The 25,548-nt window shown below is 43.9% G+C and overlaps 1 protein-coding gene across 1 annotated transcript in view; it reads left to right on the top strand.

The window, feature by feature from the left end:
• Positions 1-25,548, top strand: part of KCP (kielin cysteine rich BMP regulator) — a 127,100-nt gene that overhangs the window by 81,018 nt on the left and 20,534 nt on the right. Inside the window, exons 28-41 of the mRNA XM_088468658.1 lie at positions 388-481; positions 718-900; positions 1,031-1,201; positions 1,653-1,829; positions 2,774-2,859; positions 3,165-3,255; positions 4,031-4,113; positions 4,736-4,909; positions 6,582-6,761; positions 7,430-7,700; positions 11,570-11,652; positions 13,403-13,496; positions 16,661-16,834; positions 21,240-21,322. Coding sequence (XP_088324784.1) covers positions 388-481; positions 718-900; positions 1,031-1,201; positions 1,653-1,829; positions 2,774-2,859; positions 3,165-3,255; positions 4,031-4,113; positions 4,736-4,909; positions 6,582-6,761; positions 7,430-7,700; positions 11,570-11,652; positions 13,403-13,496; positions 16,661-16,834; positions 21,240-21,322 — 1,944 coding nt within the window. The remainder of the gene's footprint in view (positions 1-387; positions 482-717; positions 901-1,030; positions 1,202-1,652; positions 1,830-2,773; positions 2,860-3,164; positions 3,256-4,030; positions 4,114-4,735; positions 4,910-6,581; positions 6,762-7,429; positions 7,701-11,569; positions 11,653-13,402; positions 13,497-16,660; positions 16,835-21,239; positions 21,323-25,548) is intronic.

Here is a 25,548-nt window from a genome sequence, read left to right on the forward strand (position 1 = left end):
TGGGTACGGGATGATGGCACTTGGGATCCCGACGGTCAAAATCTTGACGCCGTCATTCCGAAAGGGTTAGGATACTGACACCTTTTGGTAGGTGTCCTAACCCTTCACCCACCACTAACCTTAACCCTCCCTCCCGGGGCCAAAACCTAACCTCCCCCCTAGTGCCTAAACCAAACCTCCCCCTCCCCGCACCCTAAACTAACTTCGCCCCTAGTGCCTAATCCTCCCCCTAGTGCTGAACCCTAACCCTCCCCTTAACCCCGCTACTTACCTTCGGGATGCCTAATAATTTATATCATGTATATCCATCTCCATCCAGTTTCATCTTTTATATTTTGTGTAATATACTGGTTGGGATAGTGAGAAATATACATTGTCTTTCTGCAGAATGGTAATGTGCAGTGTCTGACAAAACGATGTCCTCCTCTTCTCTGTGCTGAGCCATATCCAGTTCCGGGAGAGTGCTGCCCGCAGTGCCCAGGTAAGACAGTCCTTGAAAATAATATAAAGGATAGTTTCTGTTTATCCCCCATTTTTTCCCCAAATTAATGAACTTGATTTAAATAATCTATTTGATAAAATTTGTTATTGTTATCATTAACCTTTTGTTCTTGGTGGAAACTGCAGTTTTGTTATATATGTCTTAGATGCTTCTCAATAGGTGTTTTAATGGCATGCTGTCTTCAATGTTGCTGATAACCCGTCCGGTTTCCGCAGTGCCACCAGCTGACTGCCCCTACTCTGGAATCAGTTACAGACACATGCAACGTTTCTATGATCCAGCAGACAAATGTCGTGACTGTATCTGTAATAATGGTACTGTGACCTGCCAACGCAAGCCCTGTGCCCCTACACCCTGCACACATCCTCTTCAGGGAGACTGCTGCCGATCCTGCGATGGTAACATTGCACCTGCTGCACCCAGCATTATATATTTGTTTATATATAATATACTGGGGATACCATCATTATTTCTGAATAGCATCTTTATACAGTAGATTCATATTTGCCTCTGTGGTTTTGTTTCCAGGTTGTCTTTTGTCAGGAAAAGAGCTCGCTAATGGTGAGCAGTTCCCAGAACCATCAGATCCCTGCAAAGTGTGTGTTTGCTGGGAGGGAAGTGTGAATTGCCAGCCCAAAATATGCCCTGTCATCAACTGCCCCTATCCAGCTCCTGGGCAGTGCTGCAAAGAGTGTCAAGGTGAAGAATACTGCATTATGTACAATACAATGTATAATGTTAAACAAACATTCCATTAACTCTCCCTTGTCAGCTACTCCCATACTATTTTCTTTTTTTAACCTACTATTGGTTGATCCGTGTCAGCTTAATCTGACAGTCTCCCATCACCTCCTGTTTGTTCATTGATTCATTGTCATTGTGTAATAACATAATACATAATATGCACCTTCATTTTGAGTTTTTATAAATGTATCATTATAAATATGCTATTGTAAATTGAGAGTAGGCAATCAAAGTGACTTGCAGATCAATGTGTTTTCCTAATGTCTTTGTAACATTATTCAACATATCTTCTACAAGACTGGTGACGCATTAGAAAATAAAGGGACATGTATGGTGTACTGTATATGTGGCATACAATTGTATTACAGGACTTTGCCAGAATTGTATGTGTGTTCTTATCCTGCAGATTGTCAGTTTCTGGGCGAGGTGTATCTGAATGGCCAGGAGTTTTCATCTCCACAGGATTCGTGTAGTCGTTGTGTCTGTGCTGATGGCTTTGTCACCTGTAACAAAAAACCTTGTTATAAACCCGGCTGTACCCATCCTAGTACCCCACCGGGGAAATGCTGCCCTGTCTGTGATGGTGCGTAATAAGGAAAGGGTTCTCATACTGGTATTTATCTATCACTATTTATACACTTACAGTAGCTCTTTGTTCTGTCTTCTATCCTATTATTTATCTAGACCTAGAATATCACAGACTATGGAAGTCTATATTATATTACTGCAAATCAAAATTTCCCACTGAACAATAAATACATTATGTAGAGGAGTTACTAGTAGTATCAGTTATAATTGTGTAAAAATTCTAATGGAAATAGATTTATAAAGTAAAATACAAATATCCTCTCTGTACAGGGCTGCATAATATGGTGGTGATATATAAGTAAACAATATTAATACTAATAACGATAATAATAGCTTTTCTGTTGCTATTCTAGCTATTCTTCATAATCAGATTTCAATGAATGTAAATGGGAATCATTACTGTATAAAACAGTATCGCTGCATATTGTTTGTAGAATAAACCAGGTGATTTACCATGGTACATCATTTCCTTCATTTGTCAGATCCAGGTTAATCTTCAATTGCCCATTCTTGCTGCACCATTTATAAGGAGTGTTAAATACCTATCGCCAATATCGTTTGGACCTGATTTTTAAATGTATTTTGACATAACTAACTAACTAACTAACTAACAGAAATTGATTCTTTTATATACAGTTAACATAATTATATTTATACATATAACCTGTTATATTTGAAATAAAATATATATTTCTTTACGGTATAGTTATCCTTTACATGCATGAAAAAGAGATTCCCAGAACATCTGTAATGTTCTCATACAGTGTCTTTGTAGGGATTATCCCTGAAACATAAGATGTGAACATCATAAATACTTATGTTTTATTTTCTTTTGCTGTCCCTATTTTATTTCCTTATTATCTCACATATCTGTGTCTTGTTAGTCACTTTTGTGTCTTTTTTCTTTTATACCATATCCTTTCATGTTCCCAATAACAGGATGTACATATAATGGAGTGGAACTGATTAATGGCCATGCTATCCCTGACCCTTCTAGCCCAGCTTGTTCTGAGTGTACCTGCAGAGTGAGTGTTCTTTGTCGTAGACATAAGTGTATGTAAGCCATGCTGAGCAAGAATGTTCTCATCACATCATAGGAAGCAGCTGCCAAACTAGCTTACACTGGTCACTCCTTTCTGAAACCATGTCATTGTCTGTTTTATCCAATGAGCAAATAAGAAACAAGATATTTACATTCTCCTACACCAGCTTGAACATTTCTATTACATTATCACATAATAACATCTTATTGATAAAATAATTGAGACATATTGTTGAATTAAATAAAAGTGATAACTTCTCATTGTGTAGTTTCTTCCCATTTCTTCAGGTTGGATCTGTGCAATGTACCCGCAAGATGTGTCCTCCAACTACCTGCCCGCACCCTGTGATTGGATCTTGTGACTGTCCCCTGTGCCAGGGTAAGGCTTCAATGTGGGATGAATAAACTGTATTTAGTCTTTCCTCTTCTCTATAATGGACTAAATACAGTTCAGTCATTCTTTATAAACAACATACTTTGCATTATAATTTGTTATAATTATAATCTGTTTTCTAAATATAGTGTTTGCTTTTTTGGATACATTTGTTTCCTCTATATAAGCAGCATATGCACTGTACATTTAGGGGGTGATTCGATTGTGGTGCGTGCCCCCTGTTGGGCGTCTATGCAAATAGGTGCCCGATGGAGCAATTCAATTGTTTCTACGTTTGGGCGCCCATTAGCATTTACCGTGCCCACAAGCACTGGTTTTAGCCGCGCAGAGAAAAGAGGTTAGGGTGCCCAAACAACCATTTGGGCGCCCAAACCACCGTCGGGGCGCCCTAAAAACGTGACTTTAGACACATTTCTTCTTGCACCTCAGCAGGCTGCGAGAAGGAATGTGTCCCCCTTCAGCTTTAGGCATCCAAATGGAGCCACATTTGAATTGCTCTGCACGACACAATTGAATCACCCCCTTAATGTTATTACAGCTTTTGACTATTCTGTTAGTCAGATGGGATATTAATCTGTATAGTTTGATTTCACCTTCATTCTTCAATTCTAGCTCTTCCCATTGGTACTTTAGTCTTCAGTCTCCAAATTATGTATCTTACTTTTATGTTATCGATTTGACATATTATGTTGTTACACATTGCATAGTTTATTTGTTTCCTAACTATAAAAAGATAAGCCTAATGTCTTGCTGTTATCAGGATGTCATTTTCAGGGCCATAATTTTGTGGATGGTGAGACTTTCACATCTCCGCAGGGTGAATGTGAGCAATGCCGCTGTATGGTAAGTGAAAGAGCACATATGGCTTATCACACCTTGTTGCTATAGTCAGCAAACACCAGCTGTATTATATATAACATATTGAAGTCTTGGGGCCTGATTCAGAGCTGGACGCAATGGCAATTACGGACGCAGATCGAACGATTGTTTGCCATTGCGCATACGTATAAGCGATCGCATTACAACTACAAGCGCACAGAGGAATCCACCACAAACTGAGTGACAGGATGTCAACGTTTGGGGTTTGTGATGGGGGGTGGGCTGAAAAATGCAGACGTGTCTGTCCGTTTAAAAGCCATTTAATAGGCGTGCATAAAGTAGCCCATGCAATCTTCTACGCAGCTCTGCATGTCAGGAGAGCTCCCAAGGCTGCGACAGGTGAGACCTGACACCTAGGCAAGATGGCTGCTCGATGTGCATCGATGTTACTGATATTTACACACGTAAGAGACATCGTACGCATATGAGAAGGCAGCAGTAGGCGCCCTAATGCTTCTATAAGCTTGCAACCATTAGCATGTTTTTGCAGCTACGAAATCGCATCTGTCTCTGAGTCAGGCCCATTGTCCTTAATTTCTAATGAATTATATTTTTCCCTGATTGTCATTGTGACTATACTTCTCAGAGAGGACATATTACATGTGGTCCTCGGCCCTGTGATAAGGTGAATTGCCCTCACCCAGGAGAGGATCCTTGCATGTGCCCTGTATGTGATGGATGCAACTATAATGGTCATGACTGTGTCAATGGAGAGAACTTCCCAGACCCTGAGGATGAGTGCAGTCGCTGCTCATGCAGGGTGAGATTACTAGGGCTTATCCAGGGGCAACACAGAATTTCCAGGGGTGGGTTTCCAAATTCTTAATTTCAGAAGAGAGAAAACTTGCAGCAAAAAACCTGCAGCAGACACATCTTTCTATATGAATGAAGAGCCGTAAAGTGCTGCTTGTTCATATACAAGATTGAGAGTATCAGAATATTTTTTACTTTTCCGAATTTTGTTTCCGAATTTCAATTTCTATTGATTAATAATGTATTCATTATTTTAAATGTCAGTTCCAGTCTATGTTTATGCAGTGCAGTAAGCTCTGCTAATAAGTTATTCATTGCAGGAGAGGTTTTGTCATATAATATCAAGTGAGGCCAACTGTTCAAATGACTCTGCCGGATAATGCTTCACTGATGAGTATAAAAAGCTGTAGAAAAAAGAAGCTGTGGCTAGCCTCTTAGCTAGTGCCTGGAAGCATGTACAGATCTATCCTCCTACATCTATCCTCAATATGCCACGCAGTGCGACATGCCTGGCATGGTAGAGCCGCCAGGTCCCGTGCAGCTCTACTAGCGTCATTCTTCTTCTTTTTGCCGAAATGTGATGCGACTAGGACGCACTAGGAGACTGTGCTGATTAATTTGATACATGACACTTTTATATCTGTGTGCAACTGAGTCTGTAAACGGAACTTGGCGTGGAAAAATCGTAGCACTACACATCAGTGAACCCGGTGCTGGGAAGGCTCTAGTGTGCATGTCAAAGCCGCTTGCCGGCAAAAAGGGGGCCCGAACCCCGTTGTAATCCCTCGGGGGGCAGGGGGGTCCAGGAAGTGCGGACTGACCCTGGGGAACACTCTCTGTGCAACGCCGGCTCCCTCACTGTGTCAGGAGCTGCACATAATGCTACTTTGTAGCACCTGGCTCCTGTCCCTGAGGAGGAGACGGAACTTTGGTGTCACCCCCCTGTGGCCTTCACCCCCTTGTGACGCCACTACTTCGCATGCTGATTGAGAGTTTCAGTCGCACACAGATATACAAGAGTCACTTATCAAATGAATCAGCACAGTCTCCTGGTGTGTCCTAGTCACATCGTATTGCAACTTAGACGCATTGTGGGCAAAAAAAGACTTTCTGATGCTTGTGTGAGTTATTTACAACTTGTTCTAGAAGCATTATAAACTGCTGCTGATAGATATACAGATGTATCCACATACAACAATCCTTTGTGTGCTACAAGTCGCATTACACATAACACGTGAGCGCCCTGTGACTCGGTAGTGCAGAGTGTCTTATTATGCGACTTTTAACCTTCCAGTACTACTTATTCGCACAGCGATGTGCACAGGATGCTCTGTGTACGACTGCGGATGTATCTGCATGCAAAATGCTACGTTACTGTGTCACAGCTGCTTACACTGTAACGTAACATTTCACATGCAGGTAAAGGTAAAAAGTGGCACGAAAAGACGCTCGGCGCTACCAAGTCACTCAACGGCATGGCGCCAATAGAAGGGCTGTTTATCGCGCAAGGAGGCTAGATGTATGTGGACACATCTGTAGCTGGAAAATGTTAGCATTGATCATGGAACCACTGACACTAATAGGAAGGTATTGCTTAAGGAACAGATGGACAAATTAATTAGATGCAGAGATTCCACAATTACTCAGCAATATGCCATTGTACTCTTTGTGTCTAACAGAAAGGAGAGGTGACTTGCGTGTCTGTGTCTTGCCCACGTGTGTCATGTTTACACCCAGTGACACCACCAGGAGAGTGTTGCCCACGCTGCATGGGTATATGTAAGCACAATGGACGGACCTTCCAGAATGGAGAAAAGTTCCAGCAACCTGAAGACATTTGTAGCCAATGTACTTGTAGGGTGAGTGAATGCAGAGACTGTGTAGCACGTTGTCTGTGCAAATTTTCACATGGAAAACTATCCCACTCATCAAGTTGTTTCAGAGTAACAGCAACCTATGTAACACTGCTAATATTCTAATTATGTGAGCAGGACCAGCGGTATCACTGTCTGGCTTTACTTCCCTTTGGATTTGGCAGCCCCCTGCGAGGTGGAACTCCCAATCCCCATTGCTTACCATAGCATGCTGGGACTGGAACTCTGTATCACCTGTTCCTGGGAGTGTGTTCTGGGCACCATAGCCCAGTGCCATCCTTCCAGCCCATGCACAACATGCGGCTGGCAGCTCACAGGTGGCAACCCTGTATGTAGGCTCTGAGATTCTTATTTGAACAAAGCGAATTGCAGCAATTGACAAGTACTGCAATAAAGTTAGGACAAAAGACAATTAATACAAATACAAAGAATCTGTATAGCATATGCTCTGCATGTAATGAGGCTCCTAACAAACTGGATTTTAAAGCACCTAAAATAAAAAGATGCAAACGGCACATTAATATTATTGTAAATGTTACTGCTTGTTACCTATGTTACAGTGATATTTGGAGTCCTCTGACCACAGATTTGATTTTCACAAATATGTAAATTGCATTTGTTAAAATTAATATTTTGTCCCCCCCCCCCTACAGAATGAGATGGTGACATGCCAGCGTATTCCGTGTACCCAAGACTGCAGTCATCCAGTGCCGTCTGTGCCATCCTCTTGTTGTCCTGTGTGTGATCGTTGTTTCTATGAAGGAAAAGAGTACTCTAACAGGCAGACATTCTCCTCTTTATCTGACCCATGCCTCCGCTGTGTGTGCCTGGAAGGCAGTGTCACATGTACCCATGTAGTGTGTCCTCAAGTCTACTGTGCCAGCCCCATTAACAAGCCTGGTCAATGCTGCAAAGAGTGCCCAGGTACTGCAGTGTTGCATAGGTGCTCATATATATGCATAATGGGACTCATTCTTAGTTGGACATACAGTATGCCAATTATTGTGAGAATATCCATATTCACACACATATTTATATATCTATGTATCATATAATTGCGTCCCCTCATGCCATACATGTTCATGTTAAGTATAGCATGTCTCCTGGACATGTAATATAATTAGACATGGAAACAACTACATTTATACATTTTAACAGGCATATCTCATATGGCTTGTACAAAGATACATGGTGATGATGGCTATCGGCAACACTGTTTAGCAACTTCTGATTGACTGTACACTGGGCCTGAGTCAGAGATAGAAGTGATGCCGATGTTTACACAGTTTGAGTGATTATCAGTGATCTGTGCATGCGTCTGAGTCACACTGTGCATGCATCTGAGTCACACTGTGCATGCATCTGAGTCACACTGTGCATGCATCTGAGTCACACTGTGCATGCATCTGAGTCACACTGTGCATGCATCTGAGTCTCACTGCTCATGCGTCAAGTTTCATTCTCGTTATCGCTCGCAGTGAGATTTATTCACAAAGTGACACAGGGACCATTTGTGGGCAGCAATGGGGAAGTGATGACTCAAACGCAGGCGTGTCGCGGCCATTTTTTGTGCATCTCTTTATGCGACTGTGATCCCATATGCAGTCAACATGGCTTCGGCGTCTCAGTTCCCGTGGCCATTCTGCGCGACCATAGGGTTACTCATAAATGTTATAATTGACTGATCTGGGGCCGAGCTGTGTCTTTGTATGCAGTCACTTGGATTTACAAAGCCGCTGGTGGATGTCTCAATGCAAATACCGGCGGCTGCGACATTTGCACATATTCACACAGCTGCTGTGGACAAATTTGCAGCTGCGGTAGCATTAGCGTACATCACTGAATCAGGCCCATTGTCCTCTCCAGCATATAGTACTTCATCATCATCAAGCTATCTATGTGCATTATTTGTCATTTCCATTTGTGCTACTGCTGGAAAGAAGATTCACATTTAATTTTTAAAGATGTAACCAATGGATCTGTGAGTGTTTGTTTGTCATTACATTTCAGCAACTTTAGCATTTATTACGAACACATTCAAGCTGCATCAACATTATCATATGCGTAAGGATCACTGGCGTGTCTATAATGGGTGCAAGATGTGTAGTGCACATGGGTCCAGGGGGGCCCCAACACTAGACACCCTGCACGCATATAAATATACTTTCCCCTCTGTCGGAGCCCTGCCCAGAGCCCTGGGCATGTGCAGTAGACTCTGGCACAATGCCAGAGTTTACTACACTGCTGGAGAGGAAGGGGTACAATCAGCGCCTGCAAACTGTCCCCCTCCTCTCTTAAACCACCTCTGGGGCGGGATGCACTAATAATTACCGCCAGTCACCGCAATTGTACAGATCTCATATGCACTAACATATGCAATCTGTACAGCAAAGGACAGCTCTTCCGATAAGAGCTGTCCTTTGCGATCCCTGCCGCCGCGTGGACTTCCGGGTTTATGACACGGGAGTCCATCTGCGCATGCGCAGAGAGACGCGGCAGCCGCGGGGCATGCTGGGAGGGATCCGATCGGATCCCTCATAGCAGCACGATGTGGTAGAAGCCCATAGGCTTCTATGGGGTAACGCCAGCAAAAGTTGGCGTTTCCCTCCACATCGCAGCCCGGTGGCCAGCTGTTTGATGCATACGGAAAATGCGGTAAACAGGAGTTTTACCGCATTTTCCGTTTAGTGCTTCCCGGCCCTGGTAAGTACATACATACACACCCGACATACACCAGCACAAATACTACTGGTTTTGAGCTAGATGCATACACACAAGTTTTTTGCAACAACATTTTATGTCTATTCTCAAAGCCCAAATATGTAAATCTCTAAATGAGACCAATAGGCCTGATTCCGAGACTTACGGTAATGCATTCACTACTGCGACCTCTTACACATTGCGACTGTGCAAATATGCTGATGTCAGCTATAGCTTACCCGAGCATAAGGAGGCCCACTGCTGCCTTCTCACATACGTCTGACGCCGTGCATCAGCATTAACATCGGTAACATTGACGCACATCGGGCAGTCAGGCAGCATGTAAGTCAAGTCTGACCTGTCTCAAACACTGTAGCTCTCCTGACACGCAGAGGGTTCTCATGCTGCAAAGGAGATCGCTATGGCTCATCTTATGCATGCTCATGAAATGGCATTTGAATTATCAAACACGCCTGCGTTTCCTCAGCAACCCCCCGTTACCTCCCCCAAACGCTGTCTACCTGTCACTCACTTTGCCAGTGAATCCTCTTTGTGACTGTAATCGCAAACCAATCACTGTATGTGCGCAGTACGGCTTTCACACATGCGCAATGGCTAAAAAATCGCTCAATCAGCGTACATTTCGGCATTGCGGAAATCTCGGAATCAGGCCCAATGTTATGTTTTAATATATATACTTGATGGGAAATAATCATGGTAGTCTGCTATACGCTGCTTCTAGTGCGGCTTTACTGTTATTACAGCTGGAAATGAAAATATTTTGAAACAAAATAAGTGGTCAAATTATTATTATCGTTAACATAGGGCCTGATTCAGAGATTTACGCCATGCTGATATTTACACAGATCGAGCGATAGTTTGCCATTGTGCATGCGTATAAGCCACACTGCACGTGCGCAGCGATCACATTGCAATTATGGACGCATGGAATAATCCAGCGCAATGTGAGTGACAGGTTGTCAGCGTTTGGAGGTGGTGACAGTGGGGCGGTCAGAAAAACGCAGGCGTGTCTGTCCGTTTGAACGCCATTTCATGGCCGTGCATAAATTAGCCACTGCAATTGCATACGCAGCATGAGAGTCCTCTGCGTGTCTGAGTCTGCGGCTGGTCAGACCTGCCGGAAGAGCAAGATGGCCGCTCGATGTTCATCGATGTTACCAATATTTACGCAGGTAAGAGACTTTGGGCCTCATTCAGACCCACTCGCAAGCGGCTGTCCGCTCGCAAGTGGGTCGATGGTGTGCACTGCGCATGCGCACGACGGAGGGAGCTCCGTCGTGCGCATGCGCCATACGCGATGAGCGAAGGACTTTCCTTCGCTCGTGTCTGATCAAAGGGGGCGTATTGTCGATGTTGATTGACAGCACGCCCCCTTTGGTGTGCGTGCCGGGGGCGTGCCTGCCAGACGGAGGCGTTCCCAAGGGAACGCCTACCGTCTGAAGCCGGCCCCACTGACATCACTAGTGATGTCAGTGGGAGTGATTTTGGCTCTGATAGAGCCAAAATCACTCCAGGGCTTGTGGTCGAAAAACCCGACCACAGGCTTCTGGTCGCACTGACGATGGTCGCGATGGTCAAGACCATCGCGACCATCATCCTGCACGCTCGTATGTACTGTGGGTGGTGACCCACAGCTATACGAGCGTCCAGGAGGACGCTCCATTTTTATGGAGGACGGCCCTCATTCAGAGCGAACGCTCTGCTCAGAGCGTCCGGCTCTGAATGAGGACCTTTGTATGCAGATAAGAAGGCAGCAATGGGCAACCCTATGCTCGGGTGATCTTTGGGACCATTAGCATATTTTCGCTGCTGCTTTCCGTATGAAATCACAGCGGTGATCACATTACCGTCCATCTCTGAATCAGACCCATACTCTGCAGCAATTGCTTTATTATAATACAATTAATAAAGATAACATAAGAAGGACATAAGGCAACTCATAGCAGTTACAAGTAATTTTAATAATAAAGATTATTTTAATAGCGTTTGATTAAGTTGTATATGTTTTGCAATGCATGTATTCTTGGCACATTTCAGTAATGTATACACTCTTATGTGTGCCTTTTAATTAGTATGTCGATATCAAGGGAAAGAATATAGTGATGGTGCACGCTGGGTGCCCCCTTCAGACCCTTGTCTGCAGTGCGCATGTTCAGTAAGTATCAAATGACAGATGACAAATTACATTTATTGCTTTAACCTTAAAGACAAGAACAAAAGGAGACAGTCAAATCAGCTTTTGTTACAGTACACTGTGTGACCCTGTAACAGTACAGTGTGTGGCCCTGCTACTGTACAGTGTGTGACCCTGCTACTGTACAGTGTGTGACCCTGCTACTGTACAGTGTGTGACCCTGTTACAGTACAGTTTGTGACACTGTTACAGTACAGTGTGTGGCCCCGTTACAGTACAGTGTGTGGCCCCGTTACAGTACAGTGTGTGACCCCGTTACAGTACAGTGTGTGACCCTGCTACTGTACAGTGTGTGACTCTGTTACAGTACAGTTTATGACTCTGTTACAGTACACTGTGTGACCGTGTTATAGTACAGTGTGTGGCCCTGTTACAGTACAGTGTGTGACCCTGTTACAGTACAGTGTGTAACCATGTTATAGTACAGTGTGTGATTCTGCTACTGTACAGTGTGTGACCCCGTTACAGTATAGTGTGTGACCCCGTTACTGTACAGTGTGTGACCCTGCTACTGTACAGTGTATAACCCTGCTACTGTACAATGTGTGACCCTGTTACAGTACAGTTTGTGACCCTGTTACAGTACAGTGTGTGACCATGTTATAGTAGTGTGTGGCCCTGTTACAGTACAGTGTGTGACACTGTTACAGTACAGTGTGTGACCCTGTTATAGCACAGTGTGTGATCCTGCTACTGTACAGTGTGTTACCCCGTTACAGTACAGTGTGTGACCCTGTTACAGTACAGTGTGTGACCATGTTATAGTACAGTGTGTGACCCTGTTACAGTACAGTGTGTAACCCCGTTACAGTACAGTATGTGACCCTGTTACAGTACAGTGTATGGGGTTGGGGTTGGTTATAGGATCCCGGCTGTCAGGTTGGCGGCTGTCAGAATACCCCTAACTTTCCCTCCCCTGGTGCCTAACCATAACCTCCCCCCTAGTGCCCAAACCTAACCTCTCCCTGCCCGCACCCTAAACCTAACCCTCCTCCGTTAGTGCCTAACCCCCGATATTTACAGGATGCCGGCAGTCGTATACTGAAGCCAGGATCCTGACTGCAGTCTGTAATCTGGCGCCGGTAATTAGACCATCTGCATCCTGTATAGCGGGATGCTGACTACATCCCCAGTGTGTGACCCTGTTACAGTACAGTGTGTGACCCTGTTACAGTACAGTGTGTGACCCTGTTACAGTACAGTGTGTGACCCTGTTACAGTACAGAGTGTGATCCTGTTGCAGAGATACTTTGCATCAGTGGTCCCCAAACTGGAGTGTCAGAATTATTTTCACGGCAACCCTAGGCCAAAAGTCTCAGAAAAAAAAATTAATTAAGTAAGTTGTGCTCACCTGTCATCCTTAGGGTCAGTTATGTGATGCTGGACAGGGTTGTGCTTCTGTTTGTCCACATATTTTATGATTGGCAGTCACCAGCACTGGTTTTGTTTATCACATTAAATAATTTGATTTGTCCGGGACCACCACCCCGTGGCTCCCCTGCAAGTGCTCCGTGGCACCCAGTTTGGGAACCACTGCTTTACATGAATGATATAATCATTCAGAGAAACATTATACAAATGCATATTTGGCTTTCATTCTGTGTATTGCTGACATGCTGATTTTCAGATATGACTTACTTGACAGGTATAATTGCATTGCATGTTCATAAAAACCTGTTCCTACTATCGGATGATATTACTTTTCTTCCAGGCAGGAAGTGTACAGTGTGAGCCTCCCACGTGTCCCCCTCTGCCTTGTACCCAGCAGATAACAGACCCTGGAGCTTGCTGTCCTCGCTGCAGAGGTAATTCTCAAGCTGAAACTTGTACAATTACTCTAAAGCTAAATGTATGATAAAACAAGCAAAGACCCATCTTGTATTCAATTTCAGCAAGATGTTAATTTACTCTTAATTAAGTGTTTCGAAAATTTGGAGGAGAAAATAACGGGAAAGTGGCTGAATGCAATCGATACCTTCTCTATTTCCCCTCTGTGACAGTTCATGGAGGGGAAATGCAGGTGATCACTGTGGGGGTGGGGTACCCTTCATCACGTCATGCACCCACCTAATGGGTGGTGATCTACTCTTCCCACAGACCATGGGAACTCCCCAGAATTCAGGAGTCCCCCAGACATTCCCGGAGAGAAAGCAAGCATGAAACAATCCCTGATAATGACCTTTATGTGATAATGAATGCTTACACCATCAGTCCCAACTTCAATGCTACAGAATCCATACCATTAAATCTTCTCTGCTAAGAGTTTTCTCTCACCCCTGTGAGCCTATTTTGGTACTTTGTGGGCTGGTCACATCGCATCGTCAATATCAGTCATTTGTTAATGTTACCTTGTTATTTTCAGAAGACTTTGCATCTTCAAATAAAACTAATATACAAGTTGGTACTGCGCTAGCTATAAAACCAATACATTTGCAGTGGCAGACAAATATAGTAATCAAGACACCGTTTAGCATAAACTAATTTTTAATCTGTAAATCTTTTTCAATGCAATTCATAAAATATGTGCACATTTCATATATAAATAATGTTTCAAAGTAAAAATCACCAAATATCAGTTAACTGCTGTCATAATGTATTATAGCATGATATATATCATATATAATGATGTTGTAAATTATGTGCCGTGCTCCTGAGACAAATAATCTTAAAAGTTAGAGTCCACAATTCCGGAGCAATAATATTGTCAGATAAATAGTTCCACAGCTTTAAAAGCATCCAATGCTGAATGCTGATCTTTGCACCAGACCACTCACCAGTATCTGTGTGTCTAGCAGAGGGACCCAGCGTGCGTCCTCCGCGTTCAGACATGGAGTTAAAAGTGAGCTGAGCAATGTAATGCTTAGTTTCCTTTCCAGTCCACAGAGTGACAGCAATAACAGGGATAGCAGCAGGTTCTGAGTTGAACAAAAGATGTGAGGTGAGAGTGCCCTATCTTCTTCATTTAGTAATTGAGGATATTGGGTACTCTCAGACCACATCTCCTGCATTTCATTTTTGTTTTCTGTAATGTAATGTGAATGCTGTTGCACACTTCCTAACTGCCGCCTCCTCCCCTGCTCCCATCGGTAGTAATTACCGATTTGGGGGTCTATTTACTAAGTAGTGTTCGGAGACAGAGTGAAAAGTGATAAGAAAGTGATAAGGTCCCAGCCAATCAGCTCCCAACTGTCATTTTTCAAACACAGCCTGTGAGATGACAGTTGGGAGCTGATTGGCTGGCACCTTATCACTTTCTTATCACTTTTCACTCTGTCTCCTAACACTGCTTAGTAAATAGACCCCTTGGTCTGGTAAGTATATTTTTTACTTATCCACCTTGCTGTAGTGTTGAAGATGAGTGGGACTTGTCCTTAGCATTTTTGAAGTACATACTAATGACAACTCCCACTCGTCCTTAGCAATGAAGCAGTTACATTGATGAAACTTATTCCATGCAGTGTGTTGTGAGAGGTACAGTACAATATATTAAAATTTGCTTTTCACAGTCAATTCTTTGTAACTTTACATGTTATTTGGTTGTCTTTCCTAATGTTTAAAAAATGTCAGAAATTTAATAAGAATGTATCTGTTCATGTGCTGTTGGAAATTAACTTTACATTCCCCTCAGTTAAGAAGTGTGAGATAAAGGGGATTTGTATTTTATGTATAGCAGCAGCCGATAGTCGGGAACCTGTGCGTGGGCAGGTCCCATTCGCATGTGCAGAACACCATTGGGGGGGCAGACGGAGATTTCCTAGCCCCTTTTGGACCTTTACGATGGCCAGCCTGCGTGGCTCCATGATCACTCAGCCGGCCAAGGATCCCGCAGATGATCAGATGCTGCATCCGTGAATGCAGCTTGGATCATTAATGCATGCAGGAGGCATGACACCTCCTGCTGCATTAACAAAATATCAAGGACAGAATTGCAAAGCTGCTTGCAATTCCGTCCACTCCTGAATCACCCCCAGAGTTGCTTGTCTTAAGTTTATGCAATTTTGGAGGGTTCAGTCTCTAAAATTAAATAAACATATATACTGTATTTGACTAGTTTGGCCCAATAGGTCATATTTGACATGTTGAACTAGGTTACCATATTTTGCTTGCATTTCTAGCCCTGATTATCTGCTTTAGGGCCCATTTATAAACATTCACAAAATCATTGTTATCTGGATGCGATATTAGCTCCGGAATGTATTAAATTGCACGTTCTGGACAGGGCCTCCGACAGGAGCCTGTCCCTGCTTTGTGCTCAAAGTGAAGTGACCGCATTAGCCATCTCTTCAGTCCTCTAGCGGGACTTCGGCGCACATGCGGTCTACTAGCGATGCATGTGATTCGCCCATTGACGGGGAGGGTTTAAGAGGAACCATCTCCCGGTAATATTTTGCCCATAGGCTACAGCAGCACAGTGCCATCTTTAGATGGTATAAACTGCGGGGACCAAACTCCGGATTACTTGGCATTCCAGAGCGTGGTAAATCTACCAGCATAGCATCCCACGTGGAAACCTATGGGGGTTGTGACTGCTATTGGAAATGGAGGGACCACAGAAGATATCCGAGATATCTACTGAGATCCCTTCATAGTACATCTGGGGTATACTTAATATTTGCGGATCTTGTGTTTTCGGGGGATTAGGCACAAATATTTAATGATAAATAGGCCCCTTAGAGTTTAACCATATATATTTAGAATAACAGACTCAGTGCATATAACAGGCCTTATTTACTGTATGAACCGCACTGGATTTGTACCTTAAAATGCCTTGATTTTGCACTGTTATGGCTATATGATCTACCTAGTAGACCTGCCTACACTCTGCTCTTGGAATTGCATCACACATGCTAGAAATCTTGGTACTGTCATAGAAGTTGAGGACTGTTACCTAGTATCAGTAAATCATATTGCACAGATGCTATACATTATATACAACTGACAAGCTGTTAATCTATTGTTTATTTCACAGGCTGTGTATATAATGGCCGTGAATACAAAGACAACAGTAACTGGGTTTCCAATGCGGACCGCTGCATGACCTGCATGTGTGTAGATGGAGTTACTACCTGTTCCAAGTTACAATGCATCACATCCTGCATTAACCAAATATCTCTACCTGGAGAGTGCTGCCCACTATGTGCAGGTGAGCAGTAGGTTCCACTATTTGGCCAGCACCTATTAAGGGTCCCAGGCCTAGGCTAATAAACTGCTCCCTCCTCCAATCACCAGTTTCCGTGTGCATTCGGCAGTACATGCCTCCCAGCTGTTCTCAGTGTCCAGTCAAAAATCCTGAGTGAGCCAGTCGGTCAATCAAAATTGTGACTTCCCTACCAGAAGCAGGACATTTGACTGATTGTTAAGCTCTCCTACCTGTTTTTACAGAATTCTCTAGCTGTTGCTGCTGGTGTATTAAGCTTTAGTTACTGCCTTTCTAGCTCCTGGGATGTTGGGCCTTTGTTTGGAAAATGGATAAGTACATGAACTATGGATGAGAAATAAGTGAGCATTAATTAAATGCTGCTGCTTCCCGACGAGTTGCAGGTGAAAAATATAAAACGGCACCTTAAGTCAGCGTAAAGCACGACAGGCTTGACATTAACCATGGGTGACGTTTTATATTTTCACCTGCAGCCCGCCTGTATACTTCATAAATAAGCTCCTGGTCCTCCTCCCCCAGCCAGCTCCATAGTTAAATCAACAGAAACCACATTTAGTAATTAGATACTCCCTCTGCAACACACCTCTTCATAAAATGAATAATGTTCACATTTAATAGTCATGTTTTCTCCTAATGAGGCAAGGCATTAAATTAATAGTATTCTTTTTTAAAATAAATAAACATGTTTTAAATAAATGAATAGATTTACTTTATTAAAAGCGAATACTATTATTATTAATTTTGGAAGGGATACGTTTAGTATCCCGGCACAGGGGATGTCAGCACTTAGAATACTGGTGCCGGAATCCCAAAGGTAAGTATGAAGGTAGGGGGGAGAGTTAGGGTTAGGTGTTATAGTTAAGCACTAGTTGGTGAGGGTTAGGGTTAGGCACCGGGGGGGGGGGGGGGGTTAAGCACTAGGGGTTGAGGGTTAGGTTTAGGGTGCGGGTAGGGGAAGTTAGGTTTAGGCATTGGGGGGGGGGATTAGAGTTAAGGAACCGCAGAGGGAGCTTTAGGGTACCTACCGACAGGTGTTGGTACCTTAACCCTGTAGGGATGCTGGCGTCAGGATTTTGACCGCCAGCATCCTGTACCCATCCCGTTCAGGTGAAACTTGGTTTAGTTATTACTGTGATCACTTTCCCCCATCCTTTCCCTGAAAAATAATTTAATAGTATTCACATTTAAATCCACGCATGTCAGGTGGCTCATGAGAGGTGGGCACACATGAATGAACAGGAGGCGAGGAATGGAACTGTAGATCCTGCTGCATGCACTAAAGTGGACTCCCCAGGGGGCCATCTGTCATTCTGCCCTTGGCCCTGATGGACATTTCCAGGCAAATGGAAACCCTCCCTAACTGCATGTATGGTCCTGATTCAGAGATGTGCGCTAATGCCATGGCAGCTGTGATCCCGTACGCAGCTGCTGCGCCAAAATATGCAAATGTCGCAGATGCCAAGAATTGTATTGTGACGGCCACTTGCGGCTTTGCAGGTTCAAGCATCTGTGTACAGATTCAGCATCAGTCACAGATCAATAAATTATTGCAGTTATGAGCAACCCTATGACTACTCAGATTGGCCACGGGTACTGAGACTTTTTATTGTGTACGGAATCATAGATGCAGGCTGTGACACACCCCGATAATGTGTGACACGCCCTCTGTAGAAGCTGCGTCAAGTCACAGATTAAATATCAGTATTCCGTACATCTCGGAATCATGTCCTATGAATGTGTATACTCGTAATTATAACATAAAATCTTTCCGGCGACTGCCCCTCCCTCCCTCTCTCTTACTTGAGCCGCTGAACTGCGGTAGCGGACGGTGAGACTCAGGCCGGCTCTGCTTTATAGCAATAGGCTGCACAGCCCCTGCACCGCAGGGAGGAGGAAGTGTAATGTGCAGTGTTTTAACGTAAAGACCCCACATTACACCTCCATTCCGTGCAGGAGCCGTGCAGCCTAATACTATACAGCACAGCCTCTGACCGTCCCCACGGCCGCCACTTCTTTCTCATGTTTGGGGAGGGGGGGCCTTACCCCCCCCCCATGCCATGGTTATGGTATAACTAATAACTATTTGCTTTGACAACCCTCCAAATCCTGTATCTTGTAAAACCTTAAATAAGGACATTTTAAATACTATCACCTTGTATCAGCAAATCAAGGACCCGAAAAAGGGAGCAAAAATAAGTAATTGACAATAAGTTTATACTGATGGACCTAACTAGCATTAGGTTTGAACATCTTCAGGCCAGTGCTCTTAAATAAATATATTTCAAATCAAGTCACAAACTTCTATACAGTTGATGGTCAAGTGTAATCAGAAGATGTCATTGGGAGTGTGTTTGAAGATAAATTTCTTAAAAAAGTGCACAATAAAAATTGAAGTGCAGCTGGAGAAATACAAAATCAGTATACACCCAAAGAGATACTCAAAATGTGAAAAGCAATAAGTAAAAAAGATTGTATAACCTCATAAGCGCTCTCCAATTACCATATTTACACATGTAACACTACAGTGTAAACCACAGCAATCAAATGACTGAATTGATTCACCCTTAATTCAATAAGTAGTGGTATAGTCCATTCATATGTATAGATGTTTATCCACAATATTCCCTTGAAAAGAAGATTCCAAACTTCTCATGTAGGGTATAGCTGTTTGTTGATCTGCAATGAAATAATGCCTTTCCAGCCTTTTGTTCTCATAGGTATACACCAGGCATGGCAAGACACATAGAACAGAGGAAAATATAGTGTAGATTCCTTTTTAAAATACAATTCTTTACTTACAAGTAGCACTTACAATAATGAAGTGGGTTATAGACATATAACACAAGTCCCATCGGCAAGCAGCATATAACAGGTATCAGCTGACAAAACGACCCTTGTCCCAGATGGCATCAGGGAAGGGTGAGCCTGAGGTCCGGATAATCAGGTCCACCAATCGGGAAGTGATACACCTGCTGCTTAACACCAAGGGTCCAGAAGAGGTGAGCCACGCTCAACGCGTTTCGGACACAATAGTCCTTCATCAGAAGCGTGTTTAAGCTCACACAAGTCCCTCTTTATATACCTTTCATCCTTTTGGCTGGCAGCTGATCTCACTTGCCGCGTTGATTCCATCTCTACCAGATGCCGGAAGCTACATGCGTTCCATGGCACCCGGAAGTTCCATTATGCGCTCCACGCAGTCCTTCACGTGATCGAAATTAGATCCTGAATTCTTACATTCTTAAATGACCCTCTGAGCAAACGATCCATAGTTCATTCTTAATAGTAAAGTGCTGTTAGTGATTGCACTCATCCGCCTGTCTGTTGCTGCTTCGCTCAGGGTCTCAGCTGCTCCTTAGTACTACTGAGAGGAGAGGAACATGGCGTTTGTGAGCAATGGGACAGAAAATTAGGCGGATGAGTGCAATCACTAAAAGCTCATACCCTACATGAGAAGAACAAAAGGCTGGAAAGGCATTATTTCATTGCAGATCAACAAACAGCTATACCCTACATGAGAAGTTTGGAATCTTCTTTTCAAGGAAATATTGTGGATAAACATCTATACATATGAATGGACTATACCACTACTAATTGAATTAAGGGTGAATCAATTCATTCATTTGTTTGCTGTGGTTTACACTGTGGTGTTTTATAGGTAAATATGGTAATTGGAGAGCGCTTATGAGGTTATACATTCTTTTTTAGTTATTGGGAGTGTGTTGGCAATAAACCTCAATTGAGAAGGAGGCATCACAATGTGCAGGAGACATGTCCACCTAACAAAGAGGTGCCACAATAGCAGAGGAAGAGGATGGGCAACAGGAGAGAATGGGCGGCCCTGAGTGAGGAATGCAGCTGATTGGTTGCTTATTCCAGAGAGCAACCAACCAATGTGACTCACAGAAATGGAGGAGCCACCTCACTACCACTGGCCTACCCAGACCAAATCCTTGAGTGCCTTAGGCAGAAGCCTTTGGTAGATCTGGTGCTGTACTTGACTGTAAGTTGCTTATCCCTTTGTAGAGAGAGAAATTATGGTGTACATTGGCGTGGTTTTCCTTGTACTAGGGGGTGTGGCAACATATGGGGGCATGGCTAAGCCCTCTGTTGAAGCTGAGCAAGCTAAACGTGATATTTTTTTCTGTCATTTGTGTGTCCTTTCCTCATCTACTGTATCACTGTCAGCCTATACTCCTTGTCATCATGTATTGTGTTTAAGGAGTGTGTTTAGTGCTCCTCATATATAATATAATTTCACTTTATATGTATTTGTGTTTTTGTCACTTGTTATGTGCTACAGTATCTTCCCAATTCCCTCTCTATCGCTATTTGTGCTTCATTCATCATTTATTTTGTGTAGTGACTTTAGTTACATTTTCATCTCCAGACTGTAAATCTAATAGAAAAGTGTATGTTCCTGGAGACAGCTTTCATCCATCAGACGACCCCTGTGAAATCTGCACATGTGAGGTGAGAGGTAGAGATATTAGATATTCTCCTTTTTTTTTTTAAATAAAATTTTATCTAACAAATAGTGTTCAGATGTGTCCTCATACACTATTGCCGCAGTCGCGCCAAACAGTCCATCTTTTCTCGTCTTTTTTGCTCAAACGTGCATCTTAGTAGCAATACCATGCAACAAAAAGGAGACTGATTGATTCATTTGTTATGTGACACTTGTATATCTGTGTGAGAATGAGTCTGAATCTGTATATGAAGTGCCACCATGCAGCGACTGCTGATTTTTCTCATGCCAAGTTCCATTTAGCTTCATCTGCCCATATATAAAAGTAATTGTTATGTAGTTAATGTTGCAGCCCAGCGTCTCTGGTACAGATTGTGTATACGGTGTGAATAAGATGCAAATTCAAAGTAAAAGTTGCTGCGCTACAACGCTCGGCGCGGCTCACTCATGCCAGGCTTCTCGCACCACATGACATATTGAGGCTATGGGGTATATTTGAGAGTTTTTAGAAGTAGAGATGTTGCCAATAGCAACCAATCAGATTCTATTTAACAAGCACATTCTAGAAGATAATAGCTAGAATCTTATTGGTTGCTATGGGCAACATCTCCAATTCTAAAAACTCGCACTTTAGTAAATTTACCCCTAAGTGTGTGTGGACACATCTGTATACAATAGAAGTAAAGTAATAAATATATTTAATAACAGATCATGTCATATCGTCAAATATATATATTGATTGTAGCTTTTTTTGGAGGGTGGGGCCAGGGGAAGAAAGAGGAAGAACAATTTTATGATTTTAGGCTGCCGAGAATCCATTCAGAGCAGGAGATTTAGCAGCCTCCGGATACTTTATCACTTGAGCAATTTCCTTAAGAGATATTTCCTCATTTAGCTGTTCAGCCTTATCGAGAAAAAATTGCAACTCTTGTAGTATGTTATCGCATGCATTACATGTATCAGTATACCCATTGTCTAACTTCAGGGTGCGGTTGTTGTGAAAAAAGTATTGCTTGTAAAAAGACAATGGACCTCATTCAGAGCCGGTCGCACAGAGCGTGCGGTCAGTCTGAACGAGGGGAGGACGTCTTGAATTTTCAAGACGTCCTCCTTTGCGGTGGTAAGGCTGTGGGTTAACACCCACAGCCTTACGACCGCCTAAGGTGATGGTCGCGATGGTCGCGACCATCGGGGCTTACGACGAGACCCTAGGGTAGGGTCTCCCTTGTCGTAAGCCCCGGAGAGCTTTCGGCTCTGTCTGAGCCGGAAGCTCTCCACTGACATCACTAGTGATGTCAGTGGGGCCGCCCCCAAACGTTAGGCGTTCCCATGGGAACGCCCCCGTTTGGGCTGCCACCCCCCCGGCCCGCCTTCGAAACGGGGCGAGCTGTCAATCAACATCGACAGCTCGCCCCCTTTGGATCGAGACCCGCTACGACCGGCACTGTCGGTCGTAGCGGGTCTCACGCATGCACACAACGGCGCTGGCGCCGTCGTACGCATGCTCTGTGGGGGGCCATCGACCCGGTCCGAGCACATCGGCGCTAACGACCGGGTCTGAATGACCCCCAAAATCCCCTATTGAGTGTACTATATATAGCTTATATCTCTGCTGGGGACTATTGAGCCCATTTACATTATGTGATATAATGCATTATAGTCGCATTGCATTGCAACTTAGACGCATTTTTCAGAGTACTATATAGCTCATTTTTCTGCTGGGGACTATTCAGTCCATTTACATCATGAAATAATTCTAAAAGTCATATTTGACGAATGATGGAGTTGCTGTTGTTCCCCATGCTGAGCCCACCAACATCTTAGAAAAAGACAAAAAAATATAGTTAAAATTAGTGGCATATTATACAGATATGTCCTCTTATATCTAACCTTAAATACGCCACGCAGCGCTACTTGCCTGACGTGAGTGAGCCGCCAGGTCCAGTGCTACTCTGCTAACGTCAAAAAATGCGTCTAAGGGCCATATTCAATTTGCGGCGTCATTTTCGCCTGTTTTCAGTTTACCCCGTATTCAATTAGAAAGACTTTCCGCCTAGGCGGAAAGTTAACGCAATGTAATAAGCGGGAAAGTATTGCCTATGAATAGCAGGCGTTAAAAAGTGCAGAATTGGGGTTTTGGGGTGCAACATTGCGGGACCCCCCATGCAGCCTTCAGATAGTCCCCCAAAGGTAAACTGTGTCAAAAAAAACACTTTTGGACACCCCCAAAAAAGCACTTTAAGTTTGGGGGTGAAAAAAAAAAATTAGGGGAGAAAGTTAAAAACTAGCGAACTTTACTCGGGGGGGGGGTTCCCAAGTATGCCCCAAGTGTTTTTTTCATTGCAGCTGCTTGCGGCAGGTGGGTTTTTCATGTGTTTTCAACTCACTTTAGCAACTTTAAAATATGCTGACCCCCATTTTCAAGTACCCCAAACCTTATGAGCATAGTTATTTTTCCCAAAAATATCTTCTAAATGCTCTTCTGCAGCACTTTCTTCCAAGCCGCTTTTATGCACCTGCCGCGGCTATTACAAACCCCGACTTCCTTCAAGAGATAATAATGGGGGTACCCATAGTGATCCCCCATGTCTAAACATCTTTAGGGTGTCCCCTGGAATATTTACCGAAAATTCCCGTTATGTTCCTACCTGTAAAAAAAAGGGATAAAAGTTAAAAAAAAAATTACATAAGGTCCCCCCCCCCCAAAAGCCAAACCAGCCCCAGACTTGGCAGCCAGTGGTGGTTTCTAAAAATACGGGGAACAAAGTGTGTAAGGTTCCACCGTATTTTAGAAACCAACAACATGCTGCAGGGACTAGTGCTGGTTTTAAATATAGGGGTTAAAAAAACGTGGGGATCCCCCTATATTTAAGACCAGCACCAGACCCAACCGACCGGGGTGTAATGCCACAGCCTGGAGACCCAATCACCGGGGCTCCAGGTTCAAAGTAGTAGCACCCCAAGTTGGTCAGCGCAAGTCGGTGATTTCGGGAGAGTCAGGGAGCCCCCAAAAAAGGGCTTGCGCTGAAGCCCGGGGCTCTTCCCCATACCCCTGTAGCGGTGGGTATGGGGGTAATGGGGGGGCCAAATAATGTAAGACTATTGTACTTTACAGTGGAACTACAAGTGCCAGCATGCCTGCCATTTTGCACTTGTGAAACTACAAGTGTCAGCAGACATGCGGCACTTGTAACTTCACTGTAAAATAAATAGTTAAAAAAAACAAAAAACACACACCGTGTCCAGTATAACTTTATTACACACACCTACCCATTCACACATACCTATACCAGATGGAATATCCATAATGAATGGCCCTGCAAATAAGAATTCATACTCACCTATATCCTTGCGCTGGTCTCCGTAGCATCCCCAGGACTTGGCAAAACAAAAAACCTACTCTATTGACCACACGGACACAGGATGTGTATGTGTGTTGCCACACATACACATCCCTCCCGAATGCCAGCTGACGGAACATGCACGGAGCTGGCAGTCCCGAGAGCCAATCAGCGGCCGCGCTGACTGTAGAGAGGCCACTGATTGCCTTCGGCTACTGACAGTTCCCACGTGGTGTGACTCGCCCACGTGGGAACTGGCAGTAGCCAGAGCCAATCAGCGGCCGCTCTACAGTCAGCGCGCCCGCTGATTGGCTGATGGGACTGCAAAGCCCCGTTCAGTCCCGGCAGCTGGCATTCGGGAGCTATCAGTATGTGTGGCAACACACATACTGATAGCTGTTGCGTGGATCGGGTAAACTCATTTTTTTGTTTTGCCAAGTCCCGGGGATGCTGCGGAGACCAACGCCAGGATATAGGCGAGTATGAATTCTTCTTTGCAGTGCTATGTTTTCAGGATATTCTACTGGAGAAGGGGACAGATTCATCTGGTATAGATAAGTATGTGTGAATGAGTAGGTGTGGGTAATAAAGTTATACTGTCACGGTGTGTGTGTTTTGTCTTTTTTTTTACTTTATTTTACAGTGAAGTTACATGTGCCGCATGTCTGCTGGCATTTGTTATTCCACAAGTGCAAAATGGCAGGCATGCTGGCACTTGTAGTTCCACTGTAAACACAATAGTTTTGCATTATTTGGCCCCCCCATTACCTGCATACCCACCAAGCCAGGGGTATGGGGAAGAGCCCCGGGCTTCAGCGTAAGCCTGTGGTGCTCGGGAGGGGAGGACCTTTCTTTGGGGGGTCCCCGACTCCCCCGAGATCACCGGCTTG

The sequence above is a fragment of the Taudactylus pleione genome, unplaced genomic scaffold, assembly GCF_031769625.1.
Source record: "Taudactylus pleione unplaced genomic scaffold, aTauple2 ptg000086l, whole genome shotgun sequence".
In the NCBI taxonomy this organism is placed as follows: domain Eukaryota; kingdom Metazoa; phylum Chordata; class Amphibia; order Anura; family Myobatrachidae; genus Taudactylus; species Taudactylus pleione.